The sequence below is a fragment of the Carassius gibelio genome, chromosome B3 (genome assembly GCF_023724105.1).
Source record: "Carassius gibelio isolate Cgi1373 ecotype wild population from Czech Republic chromosome B3, carGib1.2-hapl.c, whole genome shotgun sequence".
Classification (NCBI taxonomy): domain Eukaryota; kingdom Metazoa; phylum Chordata; class Actinopteri; order Cypriniformes; family Cyprinidae; genus Carassius; species Carassius gibelio.
Window position 1 is genome coordinate 29,073,551 of NC_068398.1, and position 20,963 is coordinate 29,094,513.

The window sequence follows — 20,963 nt, forward strand, 5'->3', positions numbered from 1 at the left end:
TGAAAGTTCAGATGCGAAACCAAGCTGAGAACACGGTATCTTCAGGAACTTTCCACATTTCGCATTTTAATACGACTGCAGTTATTTATACGCTTTTTTTTCTCGATACAATAGATAGTATGCATTGGAGCACTGACACATTTTTTTTAGCTTCTGCACAAATACAAGGATTCGAGTGTAATTTCCTGCAGTCTCGAGAGGCCTGCATGCTCGTGTGATCTATAGCGTTTCTCTTAAAATGTGCAACTGAGCGAAAGAGGTCAAAGGGCAGTTGGTGAACCAAATTAGTCCCTGATTTCTCATATAGGTTGATGCGAAACAAATTGAAACTGAAATGAAACTTCCATCAGGGTTTCGGGAAAAACATGACACCAATCTTGCAAAGAATATTTTATTATTATTTTTAGAAACATCAGCATTTTTTCAGTACAACTGACTTTGAGAGGACTATTCACTGCTCACACCGAGAACATCGTCCGCTTTAAATCCTAAGATTTATAAAAGCTCTTGGCAACTTCTCCTCCTTTGTACCTCCGTGACCAAAACCCCTATAGCAAATTTTAAACGTTTTGTTCATTTATTCCCCATTTTTCTGCACTATATTGCCTTATGAATTTTAAACTTGAATTTCAAACTAGTGTAAACACATAATTCATCTCAAACTCTGATCCAAAGCTAAATTTGGCATCTTATATGCTGGTGACTCCATGTAGTCTAGTCCAGTAAATCTGATGTGCTGTGTGGAGCCTACAGAAGAGTTTAATAGAGTGGAAACACTTCCTTCCTCCTACAGAGAGCATTAGTGATGCCTGGAGTCTCATTTCTACAAGTCGAAGCCTGTCCTCTATTGGCAAACTTAAGCAATGGCATGTTGCACTGGATTTTTTTTCTGTTAAACCTAAAGAAAGATATGTTCAAGGCATGCACATTTAATCCTACTCACCTTTTTCAAAGTTATATATATATATATATATATATATATAAAATAAAATATTCTAATATTGAAAGTCGAGCTGTATTTGACCTCTAGAACGTGAATAATAAGAGTTTCCCTAACTTTTAAATCAACTAAAAATACATTAACACATAAAAAGATCAGTCACTTTCGTCAGTCTGTGCACTATGTTCCTGTTGGATAGAAACTAGTGCTAATTTTTTGACAGAATTACATGATTTTGAATTGAGTTTGCTGTGAAACAGTTAGTATATGCAGAAATATGTATTCAGCATTATGAAATGTAGAGCTTGTAGTTATTTAACAAAATGTCGTTTTGGCCAGAAAATGTACTATTTGGCTAATTGTGTGTATAGATGTGTTGCTTGGCTAAGAGTTTAGAAAACTCCGTTTGTATATCTTTTTTTATTATTATTAATATTTAAGAAATTTGAAATAATTTGACAATGGATTAAAAAATAACTGTGTAAAATAAAAATAAAATGCACTAATAAATATTTAATAAAAATATAATTAAGGAAGTAAACACTGTAACCATTAGGGCACTCAGTATTCTGGGAAGTTTTTGTGCATTGGGAATCATATTTTTCAAGTAAAGCAAGGGAAACACTCATTTTACATACAGCACACAGTGAAGATGACATGAATATGACACAGACCAACCGTCACACAGCGAACACGTGATCATGGTGGATACACATACACACTTCACAAGATCTCACAGCTGGATTCAACTAAGTTTGCAATGTTTGTGAAATTAAATGTTCATTAGTCATTCAAAGATTAGTTTCAATTATATAAATGTGAAAAATTATCGGACAATTCTGATATTTGAAAAATGCCAAATATCGGCCGATATATCAGCCTAGGCAATATATCGGTCAACCACTAATGATCACTAATTATTACTAATCAGTACTTGATGTAGTTAAGATAGTTCTTAAAGAAATGGTGAGCCAGTTTTTGCTCTTCCTCAAGTTTTCCTTGATTCCTATAAGAGTCATATTCGTCCTGTGCCCGATGTGTCTGGTGACCAACAGATAGGCCTTTACACGAAGCAACCATCAGCTTGCCAAGTCCATCAATGAAGAACTCTGAAGTCAGTGATGATCATTCAAAGATGAGACATGGAAACAAAGAATGGATGGACATGGGAGGACATTAGATGAATGAAATGTGCTTGGAATCAATCAATGAAGATGTTTTACTGAAGTAAAATTTGGTACACTTACCGGTGTGAGCGACTCTTTTGAGGAACGGATCAAAGCCAACCCTTCGTACAGCATCAGTCCTAGCTAAGAAATAATTAACAACACCATCCACTAGAAAGCAGCCATCATAACCTGGAAGTGGTTGATGAAACTCTCTAATACGTCTTAGGCAGCCGCCGTCATTCTCATCTCCCTCGTCATACTCCAGAACAAAGTAGAACTGGTCCCCCGAAACCTCACCACCAAGCTAATCAGAAAAAAAGAGCTTGTATATATTGCTAAAAGACTTCTCACAAGTTCGTAAAAGCATATTCCATTGACACTTACAACATCTAGATCTGGAAGAGCTTCCATAATCTCCACAAAACTCTCGATCCGTGTCTCACTCAAGAACTCGAAGTCGTCATCAACCCACAAGAAGTATTTCGTTGTAAGTTGAGATACAGCCAGATTTCTGCCTGCAAACCAGCCCTGAAAGGTTACCACATAATCATCAGTAGAGATAAATGACCAGGTCATCAACATTTGGTGTCAACAAGCCAATTTACACTGAACTGGCGGGCTGGTGCCTGAGGTATAAAGAGCTGACAATAGGAACTTATTTTCACCTGTTGAACATTTTGACTCCGTGGTTGTGTCTAAGAAGTGACATACTGTTCTTGTCAGCAGTAGGCATTGGTTGGCATGGTGTGAATGGACTTTACAGTCCCTCCAGAAAAACGCGATTATGTGATCATGTGATTTAATGCATAATCAGCCAAGGGCCGCATATTTATGCGGGGGTCGCATTTTTTCAAAAACGCCGCACTTTCGCCGCATAAATTGGCGATTTCAGGAAGAAAAATATGCGGAGGTAGCATGATTTCATAATAATAATAATTTTCATTGCAAAAAAGTGACATATATCTTAGCAGAAAGTTGAAAAATGTTGCGTTTACTTCACACAGGTAAATCGCAATTATTTCCCAATGGGAACCTTCATTTTTACAGAAGTTGTTGAATATTCCTTTTGTAAAGCTAGAGAACTTGTTTGACTCAATGTTTTGTAAATTGAGCCATGTGTTAATTAAGGTCTGAAATAAAACAGAATGAGAACTTAAATATTCTGTGATTTAGTATGCTTGCTTATCATAGGAAGTCATAAGAAATGACTCTTTACAGTAAGGTATAGCCTAGTGAGAACAGGGTGGTGGTGGTGGGGGGGGGGGGGGGTCACCTTTTTTTTAATCTTTTTCATCAAACCGCAGTTTTTGCAAGTTCCCGCAATTTCATTGCATAAGATTGCAAAAATATCCCATATATTCCATCACATTTTTTAAGAAAACCTGCCGCAAAATCAAGGATTTTTGCCCGCAACAATCACAAAAATAATCCGCGTTTTTCTGGAGGGACTGACTTTACAGCATCAGATCAATTAAAGTGACGATGTGTTTACCTGTGCAGGAGGCATGATGTAGTGCTCAATGTTGTTTCCAGGCACATTTTCAGGTTTCAGGCTGTCATCCGCAACAATGATCTTGATCTTCGGGTAAAATTTCCTGATACTCTGGATGAGGATATTCAGCTCCTTATACCTCAGAAAGGTCTTGGTTATTATGGTCACCCGTGAGTTGATATCTGAGAGACAAAAAGGTTCCTTGGTTTAACTGTGCACAAATTGAACAATGATTTACTCAGGACAATTACACTTTTGTTTAACTTACATATCACATTACATTGAAGTAAGCATACTTTTTATGTGTGTGTGTGTGTGTGTGCTCTTGTTTTTGTGAAATATCAGTACACAACTCTGTATAATGACATGGGTATGACACAGGTATTACAAGGAGAGGGTGACTTATGAGGACATAACCCATGTCCCCATTTTTCAAAACGCTTCTATACCATACAGAATGAGTTACTTTGAGAAAGTAAAAATACACAAAGTTTCCTGTGAGGGTTAGGGTTAGGGTTGGTGAAGGACGATAGAATATACAGTTTATACAGTATAAAAAACATGACGCCTATGGGATGTCCCAACTTTTCACGAAAAAAAAAAAAAAACGTGTCTGTGTGTGTGTGTGTGTGTGTGGTGGTCTCACCTTTTCCTGGGTCAAACAAAACAGGAACTGATGGTCTTCTGATCATGACTGGAACTATTGCCTTGTGATCCTCAAAAGTGAAAGAGACTAAGGAAAGAAGATAATTTATGCCATTTAAGAGAATGTTTCTTACAATAACCTAACCCTAACCCTAACCCATTTTCAAACTATAATGTGTCAGATTTCCAGTAAAGCACTTCTGTTAATAGTAGTTCTATTGTGTTTCCGTAGTTTTTCAGTAACTGTGTAGATTTCAATTCTCATTTCCAGTCCTCGCCCCCTAGCTCTGCATATTTTGCATGTCTCTCCTTGTTAACACACCTGATTCAGATAATCAGCTCACAATTTACCTCACTTCAGAACATTAAATCAAGGATTTGTGCTGCACAACGTCTTCGAACAAGTGTGACATCATATACCTCTGTAAATAAATAGTTTAAATTCACGTCTCGCTCACTTCAATGCACTTTGAATGGAATACGCTCCCTTCGAACTGGAATAATGGAAGAATATCCTGCGATGTCCACTTCGCAGGGCACTTACGTACTTATGTACAGAGCAGGAGGCGTGAGGACTGGAATTGAGAACCGCTGATATACACGCACACAAATACATTATAGAAATACACACAAACATATATGCATATATATAATAAATCATATATAGATACAGTTAGATATTGATATATAGATAAATCAGCAAAAAATCTGAGACCAAATTATATTGCTCATGTATTTTCTGGAATCGCAGTGTGAAAGGGGCTTTAATATCCCAATCCTGGGAGATGGTGGGTATCCTTATTTGAGTGCACCCATCTGCCTCATCACACCAAACAGAGATTTTAGAAAATTGAATCCATGCACACTTTAATGGTTTAAACTGCCCACAATCCATTGCACTTTGGCAGAACTACAAATAAAACGCGTTAGAAAAACGTTAAATGTGGCAGATTCGATGGTTAGGTAGAGAGGTTTGCGAAAAGGGTTTGATTTACTAATAATCAACATTCAACATGGTAAAAAAAAAATATTTATTGTTATCCGTGTTATATTTCATCTGCAACAGCAATGTGAACTTTTATAAACATTAGGGCCGGGACTCGATTAAAAAAATTAATCTAATTAATTAGAGGATTTGTAATTAATTAATCGAAATTAATCGCATTTTAATCGCATATAAATATTTGACCTGAGAACAGTGAGAAGTAATTTTTTTCACATGGATTTATAGTATACCATTGAATAATGACTGAATATATAAGCTTGAGCAACAAAATATTGTTTATTTTTGTTCAACCAAGTCTAGCAGACCAGTTAAATTTTTTGCCATGAAGTGTAGCAATAGCATATTTAGAAACAATTTAGAAATAGTACATTTCAGAAATTCAGGAAGCTTATAGGTGCTGGAACCTTCTGTAAAGTGTTTTTTTTTAAGTAAAACACAATACTATCAATTACATTCAGAACATTGGAAACATTGACATCTCTCTGTTGCTTCAGAGGCCATAACATACTAAGTCCAACTCTCAATAACCTTGGCCAAAACAATAAAGAGTTCAACATAAACTGTTGCACCAACAAAATAATACATAGTTCAACATAAAATGTAAAGTCCACGCTAGCTTCTATATGTTTTGCGTTGAGGTGATACTTGAGGCTCGATGTGTGCTGCGGTGATATGCGAACGCTAGTTGGTGCTCCAGTATAATCGGTCCCGCCGATTTTTTCTGTAATTAATTAATCTTAGTTAACGCGTTATTTTTTGTGTAATTAATTAATCTCAATTAACGCGTTAAAGTCCCGGCCCTAATAAACATCCATTTGGTCGTTAACGTTTAAATGCATTATTATGCAGAAAATATGAGAAGATCAACAAGCTACTTCATTCTCTCCAGTACGGTAGGGAGTTAAATTAAATGTCCTTTAAAGATGCAATCGTGTGACTTGATTGTATGTCCCAAAGCTTGTCTACTCTTCTACTACACACTCAAAAGTGTGTACATATTCCTCACCAAAAGATTACATACTTTAAGGGCGTAGTATAAGTAGGCATATTGAGATGCAGGGCCTGTCTTAATAAATGAATCAGAATCAGCTCATTCTAATTCTGAATCAACGAATCATTCACTCATTCACAGATTCAGTCGGGAATTAATCACAACCACTAATGAACTTGATCAGGGGAAGAGTTATGGTTCAATCTTTGTCAGCGGATTAAAAAAATAGACAAAATAACGCATTGGACAGCAAAACTGTGTTTAAAAGCCAAGTAACAATATTATTATTTTTTGTTTATTGAATGGTTATAAAAGCAAGATCACACCAACAATTGTGTGTTTTTACCTTGCTAGCGTGATACTTCTAGTTTTAAAAGATATATAACTGAAACTGTTCCTAAAACATTGAGGCACCTCATTGGCTAGCATGTATCTTGTAACTTGAGTGTTAATCTTGCCTCTTCACTCTGTATTTGAGCAACACATTTAGTACATATTATAGGCCTAAGTGTGTTTCCTGTACAGACAGCCTTTACCCAGGTCTGATGTTCTGATGTGGTAGATGGTGCTGGTGTAGGTCACTCTGGACAGCAGATCGTTGAGTTGTGTGAGGTTGCTGGATGAGATGGTCAGTTCACTCTGACCCTGTCCCTCCACCTGATCTCCATCCAGAAGATCCTCCACTGAGAGCACTCCACTCTTCACACTCAAAGACACCTGCAGACATCACTGTGTTAATGCAAATTAAGTACTTTAAATTCACATCTAGAACAGAATGTGAATTTAAGAATTTACACTTAAAATAACACTTAAATAGGATTTTAGGGTGAGAACTGAATTTTAAAGTTCATGCATTGTGAATGAATGCCTCATACACTGAAAAAAATGGCTTAGAAACCATTTTCATGCAGAGATTGCTAATTAAAAAAAATTATTACATCATTTCTGTAATACTGAATTAAATATGAAATTTTAAAACATTATTTTCTTGTAAAACATTTTTTTTTTAATTTACTTTAACTTTTTTTTCTTAGCATATAGGGCTTTTACCTACAACTGTCTTTAAATAAATAATAATTTAAAAAAGTTGCACAAATGGCATTGATTGCTTAACCTTGTACACCTCCCTCTTGTTTGTTGTTATACCTCTCTCTTGTGTTTGAAGAGCAAGACCTGAAATAATGACAGAAAAACACAATTCACTTAATAGATCAAAGAAAAAAAGAAATGATATTCTAAGCAGCATATAAGGTGAGGTTTGCTCAGTTAACAACAGTCCTAAACATGACTCTGTTTACAAGGAATGTAAGTTAACCTGGTATCAAACTTTTCTTCAGAGGAGCTACCCTGAAACCTGTGATTGGATATTGGAGAGGAGAGTTGGCTGGGGCAATAATAATATCTGCATTTGTCTTCCTTCTGAAAAATACCACAATGTTGGAAAAACTGTATAAATGTCTCCCAGAATGTCTAGTGGATGAATGATCATTGGAAAGTTTGATTGCACTTTTGCTAAGAGAAAATATAGTGGAGCAAGTCAATCCTCAATGAGAGGTGTAACAACAAAGATAAGCAGATAAAAGACTGTTAAAAAAACATCAGCAAATGCACATTTAAAGTTACATTCATGACAAATGATAACATGACATGGTGTGGTGTTAATAGGACTGTGAGCAAGATGAAGAAAAATCCAGTTCAACCTGAGTTGATATTGCTTGTATTCATTTGCTCTGCGTTCTAGTATGTTATCCATTTCATATGGCACAAACTTCCTTAAGAGTTCAGCTCCTTGACAAGAAACATTTGGCCTGAGGAGTTCTGTCACACTTGACAAACATGTAAAGATCACAGGTTAGGCAGAGCATCTAAACTGGATCTACTTAAGATTCATTAGGAAAGTTTCAATGATACTTACCTTGAGATTTCAGATTGTTCAGGACTTAAGCTGTTTAACAGAATAAAGTAAGCAGATCACATTGCTTAGTTAATAGTCAGAGAAAGGGAGGTAAAGGTACAGAGTAGTATGACACAAATAGAAGAAACTGTAAAGTTAATACAAATGTGTGTTTCTTTGAACTGACACTGTGCATACGAGGTACTTCGGAACAATGCTGTTAAGTCAAGTCTGTTTAGCTTCAATCATGCTGCGTGCGCAATTGAGTGCATGCATGACAGCTTACAGTTCATTCTGCATTCATAGCTCTTAGCAATAAATAAATCACTGCTTTAAAGGCAGGCTATCTTTTAAAATTACTTATTTAGCCCACCTGTATTTATTTCCTTGTTCTTACCTCCTGTATTTATAGCCCTCTGTTTTCAGTTTAGCTTGTCAGCTGTTGTCTTTGAGTGTGTGTGTGTGTGTGTGTGTGTGAAGCTGCTGTGTTTGTAGTTCTTGTGACTTGTCTTCTTTGGATTGTCTTTCAGATCAGTAAAAGTACAGTAGAGTACTTTTAAACTGATGTCAAAGGAGGAGAAGCTTGACTATGCTGAATTAATCTTTTTATGCTTTTATGAGGAAATAGCTTAATATTTAATGAAGTAACAACCTATCTGCTAATCTTCAACATGTCTGCCATTAAGCAGAATGAGAGTTCAAACAGCTGATAAAAACAACACAGCACAATAATCCACACCGCTCCAGCCCAACATTTAACATCTTGTGAAGTGAAAAGATGTTTTTAACTTCAAAACGTTGCTTCCAGCTAAAATATGGGTCCTCTGGTCTAAACAATTATGTTGGTGGATGTTGATGTGGAAGGAAGATTTATTATGGATTATGGACTGGTGTTCTAGACAGAAGTGAAAGTTTAATAAAATGTCTCAATGGGTTTGTTTCGTAATGCAGAGCTTTTCACTTCAAAAGATGTTAATTGAAGTGAAAATTAACTGTAGTTGTGTGGATTACTGTGATGTTTTCATCAGCTGTTTTCAGCAAATTTGGACTATTTATTTAAGAGAGTTTACGTAAAGCCTGCCTCACACTACTTTATAGCAGGGGTGTCCAAATTCAGTCCTGATACAAACCACTTGCTCTTCAGAGTTTAGTTCCAGCTTACATCAACACACCTGTCTGGAGGTTTCTAGTATGCCTTGTAAGACCTTGATTAGCTGGGTCAGGTGTGTTTAATTAGGGTTGGAACTAAACTCTACTCTACTAATGAACTGGGCCCGGTTCCCCAAAACGTTCTTATCGCTAAGTAGTTCATAACCTAATCCTTAACCTTTCTCTTAACCTTCCCACTGGGCAAAGTTATGTCCAGTGGACGTCTTTTTATGTCTTTGCTGACGTTGAAAAGACGTCCACTGAGGAGCCAGAATGAAAGTTTTTAAGACGTCTTTTTTTGACTTTTTATTAAGGCATAATTTATACTGTTTCTGGACCAAATCAACACTCTCAGGATTTAGATTTGTGTTATTTCAATGTAATTTCCAGACACTGTGTTTGTCCTAAAATCAAGAAAATAAAATAATATTTATGAAATAATGAAATAACTGACGGTTGAGCATGTGGTAAAATCAACTGCAAATCAAAGACATCAAATCTCTGAAGATCTCAGCAGAGGAGGATCAAACATCTCCACGAATGGTTTTATAAGCTTCACTCATTAGATTGACTTTATTTCTGTCAGACATCCAGAGAAGCTCTTATTGAGAATTAACAGAGGTTTAAATGTTGATATTTGATTCATTTGAAGTCACTATTGTGGTGATTAGTGTTTGGTTTAGTTGGGATCTTGGTCCTCATACTTCTGATGTTAGCTTGTCTCTTGCTGTTGTAACTGTGTGTTATAAAGCACTCCTATTCTGACATAGAGCAATGAGCTGAAGTGCTAATTATAAGTGCTAATAATGCTGACAAAATTATAGCAAAATAATACATTAGTCTTTTGTTGCAACCAGTAGCGTAGCCAGAAAAGAGACTCTGGGTGTGCATATGAAAATCTGGGTGTGCCACATTTATTGTCAGATTACTGTGCAAAATTATGGGATAGTTTTTTTGTTGCACTGCTTCCGTCCAACCATACTCCTAGTGGTAATTTGCAGGTCGTCTTAAAATGTAGTTAATTGTTAAATGTAATAATTTTCTTCCAAATACGATAATTTTGAACTTCTGGTACGATACTTGGACATTTCCAATCTGGCAACACTGTCTGTTGATGTTGGGCCCGGGGAGGGAGAAACATCCTCATCAGGTGTAACGTTAGGCCTTGTGTCCGGCTGTCCATCAAGCCAAGGTTTTTTGCTAAAAAAATAAAATAAAATAAAAAAGGAGCTCTGCAACATATTGCTAGCTAGCAATGTGCAATCTAAAATTATCTGTTTATATCATAGACTGCTGGGGTCACAGTCAGCTGCTGTTTGCTGATTGGTTGGCAGACCGAATGTCGGCAGATATATTTTAACAAAAATAATTTAAAATGTAAATTACATTTGAACATTTTTAGTATTATTGCACCATATATTGGATTCTTATTTCTGTGCCCCTGAGAGTATGCTTTAGAATGTTCAGTGGCGTCACAGAACTGCCAGATTCAAACAGCTTTCGCGCGTTGGCTGGAGCTGAGCCAGAGACGGACGCGCTCAGCTCTTGTCATATATCACAATTAATATGCAGTGTTTTCAACCCCATAATGTTTATTTTAGGTTTCATACATAAACCACTTTGGTAAGATATATCTTTCGAGGTCTTCTTAGCGCGCTAAGAGTGAGCGTTATTGGGGAACCGGGCCCTGATGAGTTGAAGACATACAGAATCTGCAGTGTACAGGAACATGACTGAGACTTGTTGCAAAAGTTCAGAGGCTATAAGTGCTGATAGCTAAAAAAAAACACCCTGTTACTAAAATCACCACAGTGCACAGGTGCTTTAAGACTAGTGTAGATCATTTTGAGAATTTTCTAAATACCAAGAAACCAGACTAAGAGAAATAAATATGAAGAAAGGACTATCCATACCGGTGTGCAAGTGTGCTTTTCTTGCTCTTCAACATGCCACGGTGTATAAAGTAGATGCTCAGTGAACCACCAAGAAAAATCAAGAAAACAATAAGGCGTTTGTACTTCATGCACTTCATCATGGGGGATGATCTGAAAGAACAGGTACACACAGCAATAACAGTCACACTGAAACACATGTAAACTGGAACTTTTTAATTAATGCTAAACATGCAAAAGTATGTTAATGCTTGTAGCAACATAAAGATGGGTAAATGCTTAAAACATTTTTGGTGACCTAACCTAGTGTTAGGGTTATTAAAAAATAATAGTTTACCCCAAAATGAAAATTTTCTCACCCTCGGGCCATCCAAGATGTGAGTTTTTTTATACAGATCTGGAGACATTTATTATGTACAGTAGCAATTTTGCCACGTCTTGGATGGCCTGAGGGGGAGTATATTTTCTGCAGATTTTTGTGTGAGCTGTTCCTTTAGGATATATTTTTCACATTTATAAAAGCAATGGGTAAAGTGAGAAGGAACCAGAGGTGGACAAATTACACAACACTGGTCAAATACTACTCCACTAAAAGTGAAAGTTGTAAAGACATGCAAGTATGAAAGTGCATGCTTTCAAAAGTACTTAGGTACCAAGTAAAAAGTAAATGCATTGTTGGTAGCACTTTATTTTACAGTCCTGTTTGTCATGTACATACTATGTACTTATTATTGTAATTGCAATAACTATGTAATAACTAGGTACTGACCCTGAACCTACCCATAAAACCTAACCCCATGTAGTTACCTTGTATTACCAGAACTTTCTTAGATAAATACACGTAAGTACATGTATTGTAAAATAAAGTGCAACCGCATTGTTTATTGTCACATTGTATACTTACAATACCTCATGCCACTAATGCAACTTACTGAATACACAGATTAGCTTGTATTATTATTTGAATTAAGTGATTTTATGTTACCAAACCTGTAGAAATCGAACAACTCTATGAAGATAATCATCTTTATTTCTTATTTAACACTCCTACAGCTACACTGAACTCATTTTAATACTTGTTTAAGGGTTACAAAGTTCTTTTTCAAAGAGATATCAAAGGATATGATATGGTTCATTTTAGGCAAATGAAGCAAACATTGAAAAGAAAACAAATCTTTTCAAAAGTGTTTTCAGAAAACTGGAACATACTCTCTCAGTTTGGCCATGGACATGCACACTGCACCAAAGAGTTGACATCATTTTGACATCATTTACTCGCATCACCCATCACATGACTGCTCTGTATTTGTTACTGCGACATATCTGTGCGCCACACCCGAACGACATTCGTGAAACTAACCTGGTCTGTACTAAAGACCATTAGGAGTTAAGACATGCTTAGAGACGATATGCTTAGAGTAACATCTCTAAGCATGAAAGGCAATAGTCAAAGAATTCAACGTACGCGCTAACATCTCTTAGTCATCAAAAAATACAGTAGCCACAAAAGACATCATCATCATCATCATCATCTTCTCTGCCACACATGGAAACCCAACAAAAGTGAGATGTACTTACCAGTATAAAATAATCGTTTCAGAAGAGCAGTAAATTTGTGTTTTTCTAAAACCTCCCAGTCTTAGCTGTTCTTGCTTTCTAATACGAGACATCTTCCATTTTCCTTGTCCAGTGGCCAGAATAAACCTGATCACTTTACACTGCATCACCAAGAGAGATAATGTGCATCAGATCACTTGCACTTTAATGTTACCATAATGCATTTACTAACTGAAGGAGTGGAAGATCTGCAGGGAGTAGGCTACACACAAAAAATAAAAGAAAAAAAGAAGAATAATTTACCGACTCCTTACTTCTGAATCTCCTGAATGAATGTCACGTCACGTCACGTCACTAACTATTTTGCATTGTACCAGCCTGGACCATTATCTATTTTTAAGATAGAATATATATTATCTGTAACAGTTACTCAGTGAGTATTATTTGACAGATTTCATTGTATATACATATATTATTTGTGTGTTTGATATAGTATTACACTTATATCAATGCACAGCCTATTGTTTATTTAACTAGCTAGCCAATGGTCCTAATTAGGGCTGGGTTGAAAAAAAGAGTTGGCTTGAGTTGGCTTGAGAAAGCCTGGCCAGAAAGTTTGAAAAGTTTAAGAAGTTGAAAAAGTTCAATTTGACGTTTTCTAGCATGTTACTAGCATGTTCATTCCACGATTAGCATGTTTCTAGCATGATTAGCATGCCACTAGCATATTGCTAGCATGACTAGCATGTTGCTAGAATGTTTCTAGCATGTTTAGTCATCTGACTAGCATGTTTCTAACATTATTAGCATGTTGCTAGGATAGATAGATAGATAGATAAATAGATAGATAGATTATGAGTTAGTATGAAATTTTGAGTATTGCTTACGGTTTTACAAGTTCAGTCAACTTAAAGATGACATTTTATTAATTGAATTACATTTTCTTAAGCTTGTTCTACAGTTCATCTGAGAAACAATAGCACATTTGCAGCTGTTACAAATTATGGCAATGCAGAGAAAAGTTAAAGTCCATGGTGTTTTCTTGTAAAATGTTTTTAATGCAGTGCAAGTGATATCAAGCCAACTTGACCGTCCTGGAACAACACAAGCACTCATGTTTTTAAGCTTGGCTGTGTCCAGTTCCATCATAATACTCTTCTCCTTAAGGTAGTATAGTTCAGTTGCTATAAATTTAACTCTTATTTTATACTGAAAGGCCAAAAAAAAAAAGTCACATTCTGGATTTAAATGAGCAAATATTTGACATTATTTAAGGATTGACTCATTCATCATCATGAAGTAGTTAATATGTTTCTGGCATGTTGTGTGTTTGGCAACAATAAGTTTAACCATAACTAATTCAGCCTATTTCTCAAACAACCAGGTTGGAAGTCGTATCCATGTCTAAAAATGCCAAGATTCATCAGCCTCAAATGTGAAAGATTGTGCACCAGAGTCCTGACCTAATCCTTATTGAAAATCTTTAAGACATGTTGGAGTCCACTTTACATAGCCTGCCCCAAATGGTGTTGCACACTCTAATATTTCATTGGACCACCTATAGCTTTCATAGCATTGTGCTTTGTTGTGGCATTGTTTAAACATCATGCAACATCACAACATTGACTTCCATCAAGAGTTGCATTTATTTATTTATTTTTTGCATTTATTTCTGCAGTATGGTTGATTGTGGCAAAAATGTTTTGCAATAGTGTTTAACCTTGATGTGCATGTAAATATGAAGGCACTTTTTGTTTCTTGTTGCACACAAGTGTATGAACACTGTGTAATATGTCTTGCCAGTCGAAAGCCAAATGCTTTGAAGCATTAATAAATTGCTACAGTGTAAAAGGTGGGCTTGCTGTTCTTGTTGTGTGTGTTGTAGACAGATTTTGTTGTAGCACAGTGTGATTGGGTGGGGTAGGATTAAATATATGACATATGTTGGGTTTATGATAACATTATGCACATGTGATGTATATTAAGTACATTGGGGTTATTACCTGATAATACATATACATGTTTCTTATGCATTTAAAACAAATTGGATTTATAGGTACTATAACATAAGTCTTTACTTGTTCACTCATTTACATAAGGTTGGAAAATGTGCATCACATAAAGCTTATTTAAGCTAAAAACTATTTAATCAAAATGGGTGGAAATTGAAATACATAAATCTTAAGAATTGGGCCTAAATATTTATGTTTTGGGAGTGTAAGGGGCAAAGGGCAAACAGTTCTGAGTAGAACCACCTAATCAGCTTCCTACATGAAACATGACCAAACCGTTGTTAAAATATTTAAAATATACATGTTTAGCAGCCACTGGTATCTTATACAGACACACTAACAGAATCATCTATTATTTATGTAACAATACAGACACAGAGACGGGGGAAGACCACAGAAGACAACTTACAGCCAGCAATCATCTCAGAAAAACTAACATTGTAGACCAGGTTCCTTCCTTTCCTCCTCAATGGGTCGCACTATTGTCCGAGTGCACGTGCACAAATGTGGAGAGCACTTTCGAATTTAATAGTAGCCTATGAGATTCTTATCAGAGATGGTTTACACATTTCTGCGATCAAGGATGATGATTCTGTGTTGTAGCCTATGCGTGTTTTTCCTTTTGCCTGAGCATCTTGAAGGGAGTGGCGGGACAAACCGAAAGTCCTGCACTGTCTCACACCTTCACTGCTGCCACTGCCACTATTCTGGTTTTGAATTCCTTCATTGGCATTTTCCACATTTCGTTTTCTCCCTTCATAACAAATTGTCCGTTCAGGTGCTCATTTTTGCAGAACAAATTGCTGCTAATGACTAATTTAACTGAATTCTGCCAAAGTGCTCTCTCGTAAGTGTTCGTGAAATGCTATAGGCTAAAGGTCTGCTAATGTCTGAAATAATATAGCCTATGAAAAACTAAATGATTTTAAATAAAAAAAAAACATTATAGCTTATATTTGTTTTGTATGTTTTTTAATCAATGTAAAAACTAAAATGAATTGTAAAAATGAATATTTTGTTCAGCATTGTCGTCCACATATGAATACGTCACAGGCCATGGGTTGAGAACCACTCCTGTTATCCATTGTTGGTCAAATAAACTAATTTACGTAAGGAATTTACGTTACACGTAAGGAGGAGGAAACAGAGTTTAAAAAAATCTGAGCAATAGCAGTGGAGAAAATGTAGTAAATACTTACCAGAATGATCCACTTTTTTTAGGTACGGTTCAACGCCAACCCTTCTCACCACACCTCCATTTTCTAGAAAGCGGTCCTCAAAAATCGTAAGTGGCTGAAGTTCAAAGCTCTCAATCCGGCTTCTTTTCAAAAATACAAAGTCATCGTCCACCCACAGGAAAGATACTGTATGTGTGGTCATCTCTGCAAACCAGCCTCTTAAGAAAGAAAATCATCTGCAGCAGAGCACTGGATAAGCAATCAATATATTCACATATCAGCTAACAGCAGGGCAGAAAATACCATCACATCTCTGCTAATATAGAAGAGCTATTTGGTTAATGCATCTTATGTAGTGGCCATAATGTAGTGCTTCATGTTTTTTCCAGTGATAGGTCCATGCTGCAGTAGAATGTATCAAGTTCAATCCTCGTGTTGGGGGTTTACTCTCTCAGTGGAGAGAGGGTGTACAGATTAATGTGTTTGCTTTTTCTTTCCTCGTTGTAGTTGTTTGAATCTATTATATCTTTTGGGGTTAATTCAATTGGTAAATAAAACATCATATTTACAGAAAACCAATTTTCTTTGTTTCTTCAACCCGAAGTGTTTTATTATTATTATTATAATTTTTGTAAACCTTCTCCTCCTCTGGACTCTTCACTGGAGGTTCGTAACAGTTGTTTTGGTCACCCGTGAGTGAGCTGACATCGGAGTTGTGATGGAGAGAATGTGGTGCATTTCACCAGCAAGCTTTAGAAACTCTACAGACATTTAAGTAAGAAGCATATTTTTGTGCCATAAAAGCATCCTGTGTTTTTGTGATTTTACCTTTTCCTGGATTATACAGAACAGGAGCTGCTTGTCTTCTGGATGTAATGGTTTAACATGACTTCATAGTCCTCAAAAGTGAAATGAACTCAAGAAAAAAGTTTTTATTTGAAAACTAATTGATTAATACATTCTCAATAAGTTGTACTGCACAATTTTAAAAAAATAATGGTTCTTTACTGGCATTCCATGAAGAAACTTTTAACATCCATGGATCCTTTTGAATGCACAAAAGGTTCTTTCTTCCGTAAAACATTTCTTTAGATCATGGAATATTTGTCATACAAGAAAAATATGGTTCTTTTTAGAATGGGGAATCTGTTTTATGGAGTCACTGCAAAAACATTGTGGAATCTATTAAAGTGATAGTCACTCATTAAAACAACTGAAAATTGAAAGGATGTAGTGTAATCAATAAAGGGCAAGATGCAGTCTTACAGTTGTAATACCATGAGTGTACTTAATTCATCACACTGAATTAAAGTGTCTTCTGAATGACAGAAAACAGGAATAGATACCCAGAGTTGCCAGATTCTATTACGGTTCTCATGAAATCCATGGCTCCCAGCTGGATGAAACAAACGGCCAGTGCAACACCAGGCAACATCAAGAATCTTCAAGAAACTAATGGTAGCCAGTGAAAATTGATAAACAGAAACAAAAATTTTTTCGGCTCATTCAAAATTAATCTTGCTGCTGCGATCTGAATTAATTGTAAAGGTTTGATAGAATTGGCTGGAAGACGTGCCAAGAGGGCATTGCAATAGTCCAGCCTGGACAGAACAAGAGCTTGAACAAGGAGTTGTGCAGCATGTTCCGAAAGAAAGGGCTTGATCTTCTTGATGTTGAATAAAGCAAATCCGCAGGATCGGACAGTTTCAGCAATGTGGTCTGAGAAAGTCAGCTGATCATCAATCATAACTCCAAGGCTTCTAGCTGTTTTTGAAGGAGTTATGGTTGATGTGCCTAACTTGATGGTGAAATTGTGATGGAACGATGGGTTTGAAGGTGATGGTCCATCATTCAGGAAGAAATGTCAGTTAGACAAGCTGAGTTGCGAGTACCTACCGTCGGATCATCAGGATGGAATGAGATGTAGAGCATAGCCGTGGTATGAAAAGCCATGTTTCTGAATGACAGAACTTAATAATGTCATGTAGACAGAGAAGTGGTCCAAGAACTGAGCCCTGAGGCAGTTCAAAAAAAAATATTTTGTATATTTTACTTTGTAATTTCTAAGTGAAAATTATTTCTATACTTTTTTTCCCCCAAAACACTAAGCCAAATTAAACACTTTTAACTTTTAAACCAGAGTAGGAAAAATATCAAATACACCTATTGAAAAATATCTATAAAAATGTGTATAGGCGGAGTGTGAAACGGATTTAACCTTGAACCAGATCTCATGAGAAGACACAAACACTTTAGGAGTTGGAGATCTCTAATTAATTCATAACCTACCTGTGAGGGTTTTGCTTGTTGTTATACACTCACCTAAAAGATTATTAGGAACATCATACTAATACTGTGTTTGAACTGCCTTATTTCTACATGGCATTGATTCAACAAGGTGCTGAAAGCATTCTTTAGAGATGTTGCCCATATTGAAGGGATAGCATCTTGCAGTTGATGGAGATTTGTGGGATGCACATCCAGGACATGAAGCTCCCGTTCCACCACATCCCAAAGATGCTCTATTGGGTTGAGATCTGGTGACTCTGGGGGGCATTTTAGTAAAGTGAACTCATTGTCATGTTCAAGAAACCAATTTGAAATGATTCAAGCTTTGTGATATGGTGCATTATCCTGCTGGAAGTAGCCATAAGAGCATGGGTACATGGTGGTCATGAAGGGATGGACATGGTCAGAAACAATGCTCAGGTAGGCAGTGGCATTTAACCGATGCCCAATTGGCACTAAGGGGCCTAAAGTGTGCCAAGAAAACATCCCCCACACCATTACACCACCACCAGCAGCCTGCACAGTGGTATCAAGGCATGATGGATCCATGTTCTTATTCTGTTTACACCAAATTCTGACTCTACCATCTGAATGCCTCAACAGAAAAAATTTTTACAGTCATCAACGGTCCAATTTTGGTGATCTCGTGCAAATTGTAGCCTCTTTTTCCTATTTGTAGTGGAGATGAGTGGTACCCGGTGGGGTCTTCTGCTGTTGTAGCCCATCCACCTCAAGGTTGTGTGTGTTGTGGCTTCACAAATGCTTTGCTGCATACCTCGGTTGTAACGAGTGGTTATTTCAGTCAAATTTGCTCTTCTATCAGTTTGAATCAGTCGACCCATTCTCATCTGACCTCTAGCATCAACAAGACATTTTCGCCCACAGGACTGCCGCATACTGGATGTTTTACCCTTTTCACACCATTCTTTGTAAACCCAAGAAATGTTTGTGCGTGAAAATCCCAGTAACTGAGCAGATTTTGAAATACTCAGACCGGCCCGTCTGGCACCAACAACCATGCCAGGAGTTCAGGAGACTGTCTTGACCAGGACCACACTCCTAAATGCATTGAAGCAACTGCCATGTGATTTGGTTGATTAGATAATTGCATTAATGAGAAATTGAACAGGTGTTCCTAATAATCCTTTAGGTGAGCGTATATCTTCTCAATGGACAATACTATAGAAATTAAACTTTGATATATTTTAGAGTAGTCAATGTGCAGCTTGTATAGCAGTATAGATTTACTGACCTCTGAAAATAACTTAACATACAGCCATAAATGTAAATAGAGCTGGCAACAAAAGTGGGTACACCCAAAGTGACAACAAAGCCTCATGTCCTATTCATCATGTTAATGTTTTTGTCTGCTTGACAGGACCATACAGATTTGTGTATCTTGTATAGAGCAGTTAAGATTTGGTGCTTTGAGTACAATTCTCTCATACGGACACTGGATGCTCAACATGGCTGCTCACGGCAAATAATTATCTTTGAGAATTAGAATTGTTGCTCTCCACAAAGGCCTATGCTTTAGGAAGATCAGTAACAGCCTGAAACTGAGTCACAGTACAGTGGCCAGGGTCACACAGAGGTTTTCTAAGATGGGTTCCACTTGGAACACACCTTGCTAGGGTCCTCGTGCTGTGCATAAGGTGCGTCATTATGGAGGAGTGGAAGAGGATCCCAGCAACACGCTGTGCAGCTCAGGTGAATCCCAGGCCCACAAGGACTAAGGCAATGCTAGATGACAGTGGTGCTCACGCAAAATATTCACACATTGGACACAGTTTTGACACGTTCACTTAGGGTGTACTCACTTTTGTGAGATACTGTATTTGTGTGTGTGTGTATATATATATATATATATATATATATATATATATATATATATATATATATAGTTTAATTTTAATTAGGTTAATATATGCTGTAAGCTGTTGTTCAAGTTAACAATACGACAAACAAAATAAAAAGCAAAGAAAATCTTGTAAATGGCTTCCCAGCTGTCTTTTAGTTAATTGAGAACATATACATACACACACATATATATATATATACAGTACAGGCCAAAAGTTTGGACACACCTTCTCATTCAAAGAGTTTTCTTTATTTTCATGACTATGTAAATTGTAGAGTCACACTGAAGGCATCAAGGGCTATTTGACCAAGAAGGAGAGTGATGGGGTGCTGCGCCAGATGACATGGCCTCCACAGTCACCGGACCTGAACCCAATCGAGATGGTTTAGGGGTGAGCTGGACCACAGACAGAAGGCAAAAGGGCCAACAAGTGCTAAGCATCTCTGGGAACTCCTTCAAGACTGTTGGAAGACCATTTCAGGTGACTACCTTTTGAAGCTCATCAAGAGAATGGCAAGAGTGTGCAAAGCAGTAATCAAAGCTAAAGGTGGCTACTTTGAAGAACCTACAATATGACATATTTTCAGTTGTTTCACACTTTTTTGTTATGTATATAATTCTATATAATTCCACATGTGTTAATTTATAGTTTTGATGCCTTTGGTGTGACTATACAATTTTCATAGTCATGAAAATAAAGAAAACTCTTTGAATGAGAAGGTGTGTCCAAACTTTTGGTCTGCACTGTATATACACACACACACACACACACACACACTACACACACACACATATATACATATATAACCCAGATTCCAGTATTATATAATACTAAAAACTGCACGTAAAAAAAACAACCTATTGTCAATAATTTACCAATGTCTTTCC

The 20,963-nt window shown here is 36.6% G+C and overlaps 1 protein-coding gene and 1 long non-coding RNA gene across 2 annotated transcripts; both read right to left on the bottom strand.

The window, feature by feature from the left end:
• Positions 1-1,767: 1,767 nt before the first annotated feature.
• LOC127953897 (beta-1,4 N-acetylgalactosaminyltransferase 1-like) lies at positions 1,768-8,337 on the bottom strand. The gene is made up of 10 exons (XM_052553266.1): positions 8,159-8,337; positions 7,944-8,069; positions 7,559-7,662; positions 7,358-7,416; positions 6,780-6,960; positions 4,248-4,334; positions 3,602-3,783; positions 2,494-2,637; positions 2,188-2,413; positions 1,768-2,049 (listed from the first exon to the last, which is right to left on the bottom strand). The coding sequence occupies exons 2-10, from the start codon at positions 7,994-7,996 to the stop codon at positions 1,868-1,870; spliced, it is 1,218 nt and encodes a 405-aa protein (XP_052409226.1). The 5' UTR covers positions 7,997-8,069; positions 8,159-8,337; the 3' UTR covers positions 1,768-1,867.
• A 2,879-nt stretch (positions 8,338-11,216) lies between these two features.
• Positions 11,217-16,531, bottom strand: LOC127953924 (uncharacterized). The gene is made up of 3 exons (XR_008153367.1): positions 15,947-16,531; positions 12,757-12,896; positions 11,217-11,331 (listed from the first exon to the last, which is right to left on the bottom strand). It is a non-coding gene; the product is annotated as an uncharacterized LOC127953924 (long non-coding RNA).
• Between the last annotated feature and the right edge of the window lie 4,432 nt (positions 16,532-20,963).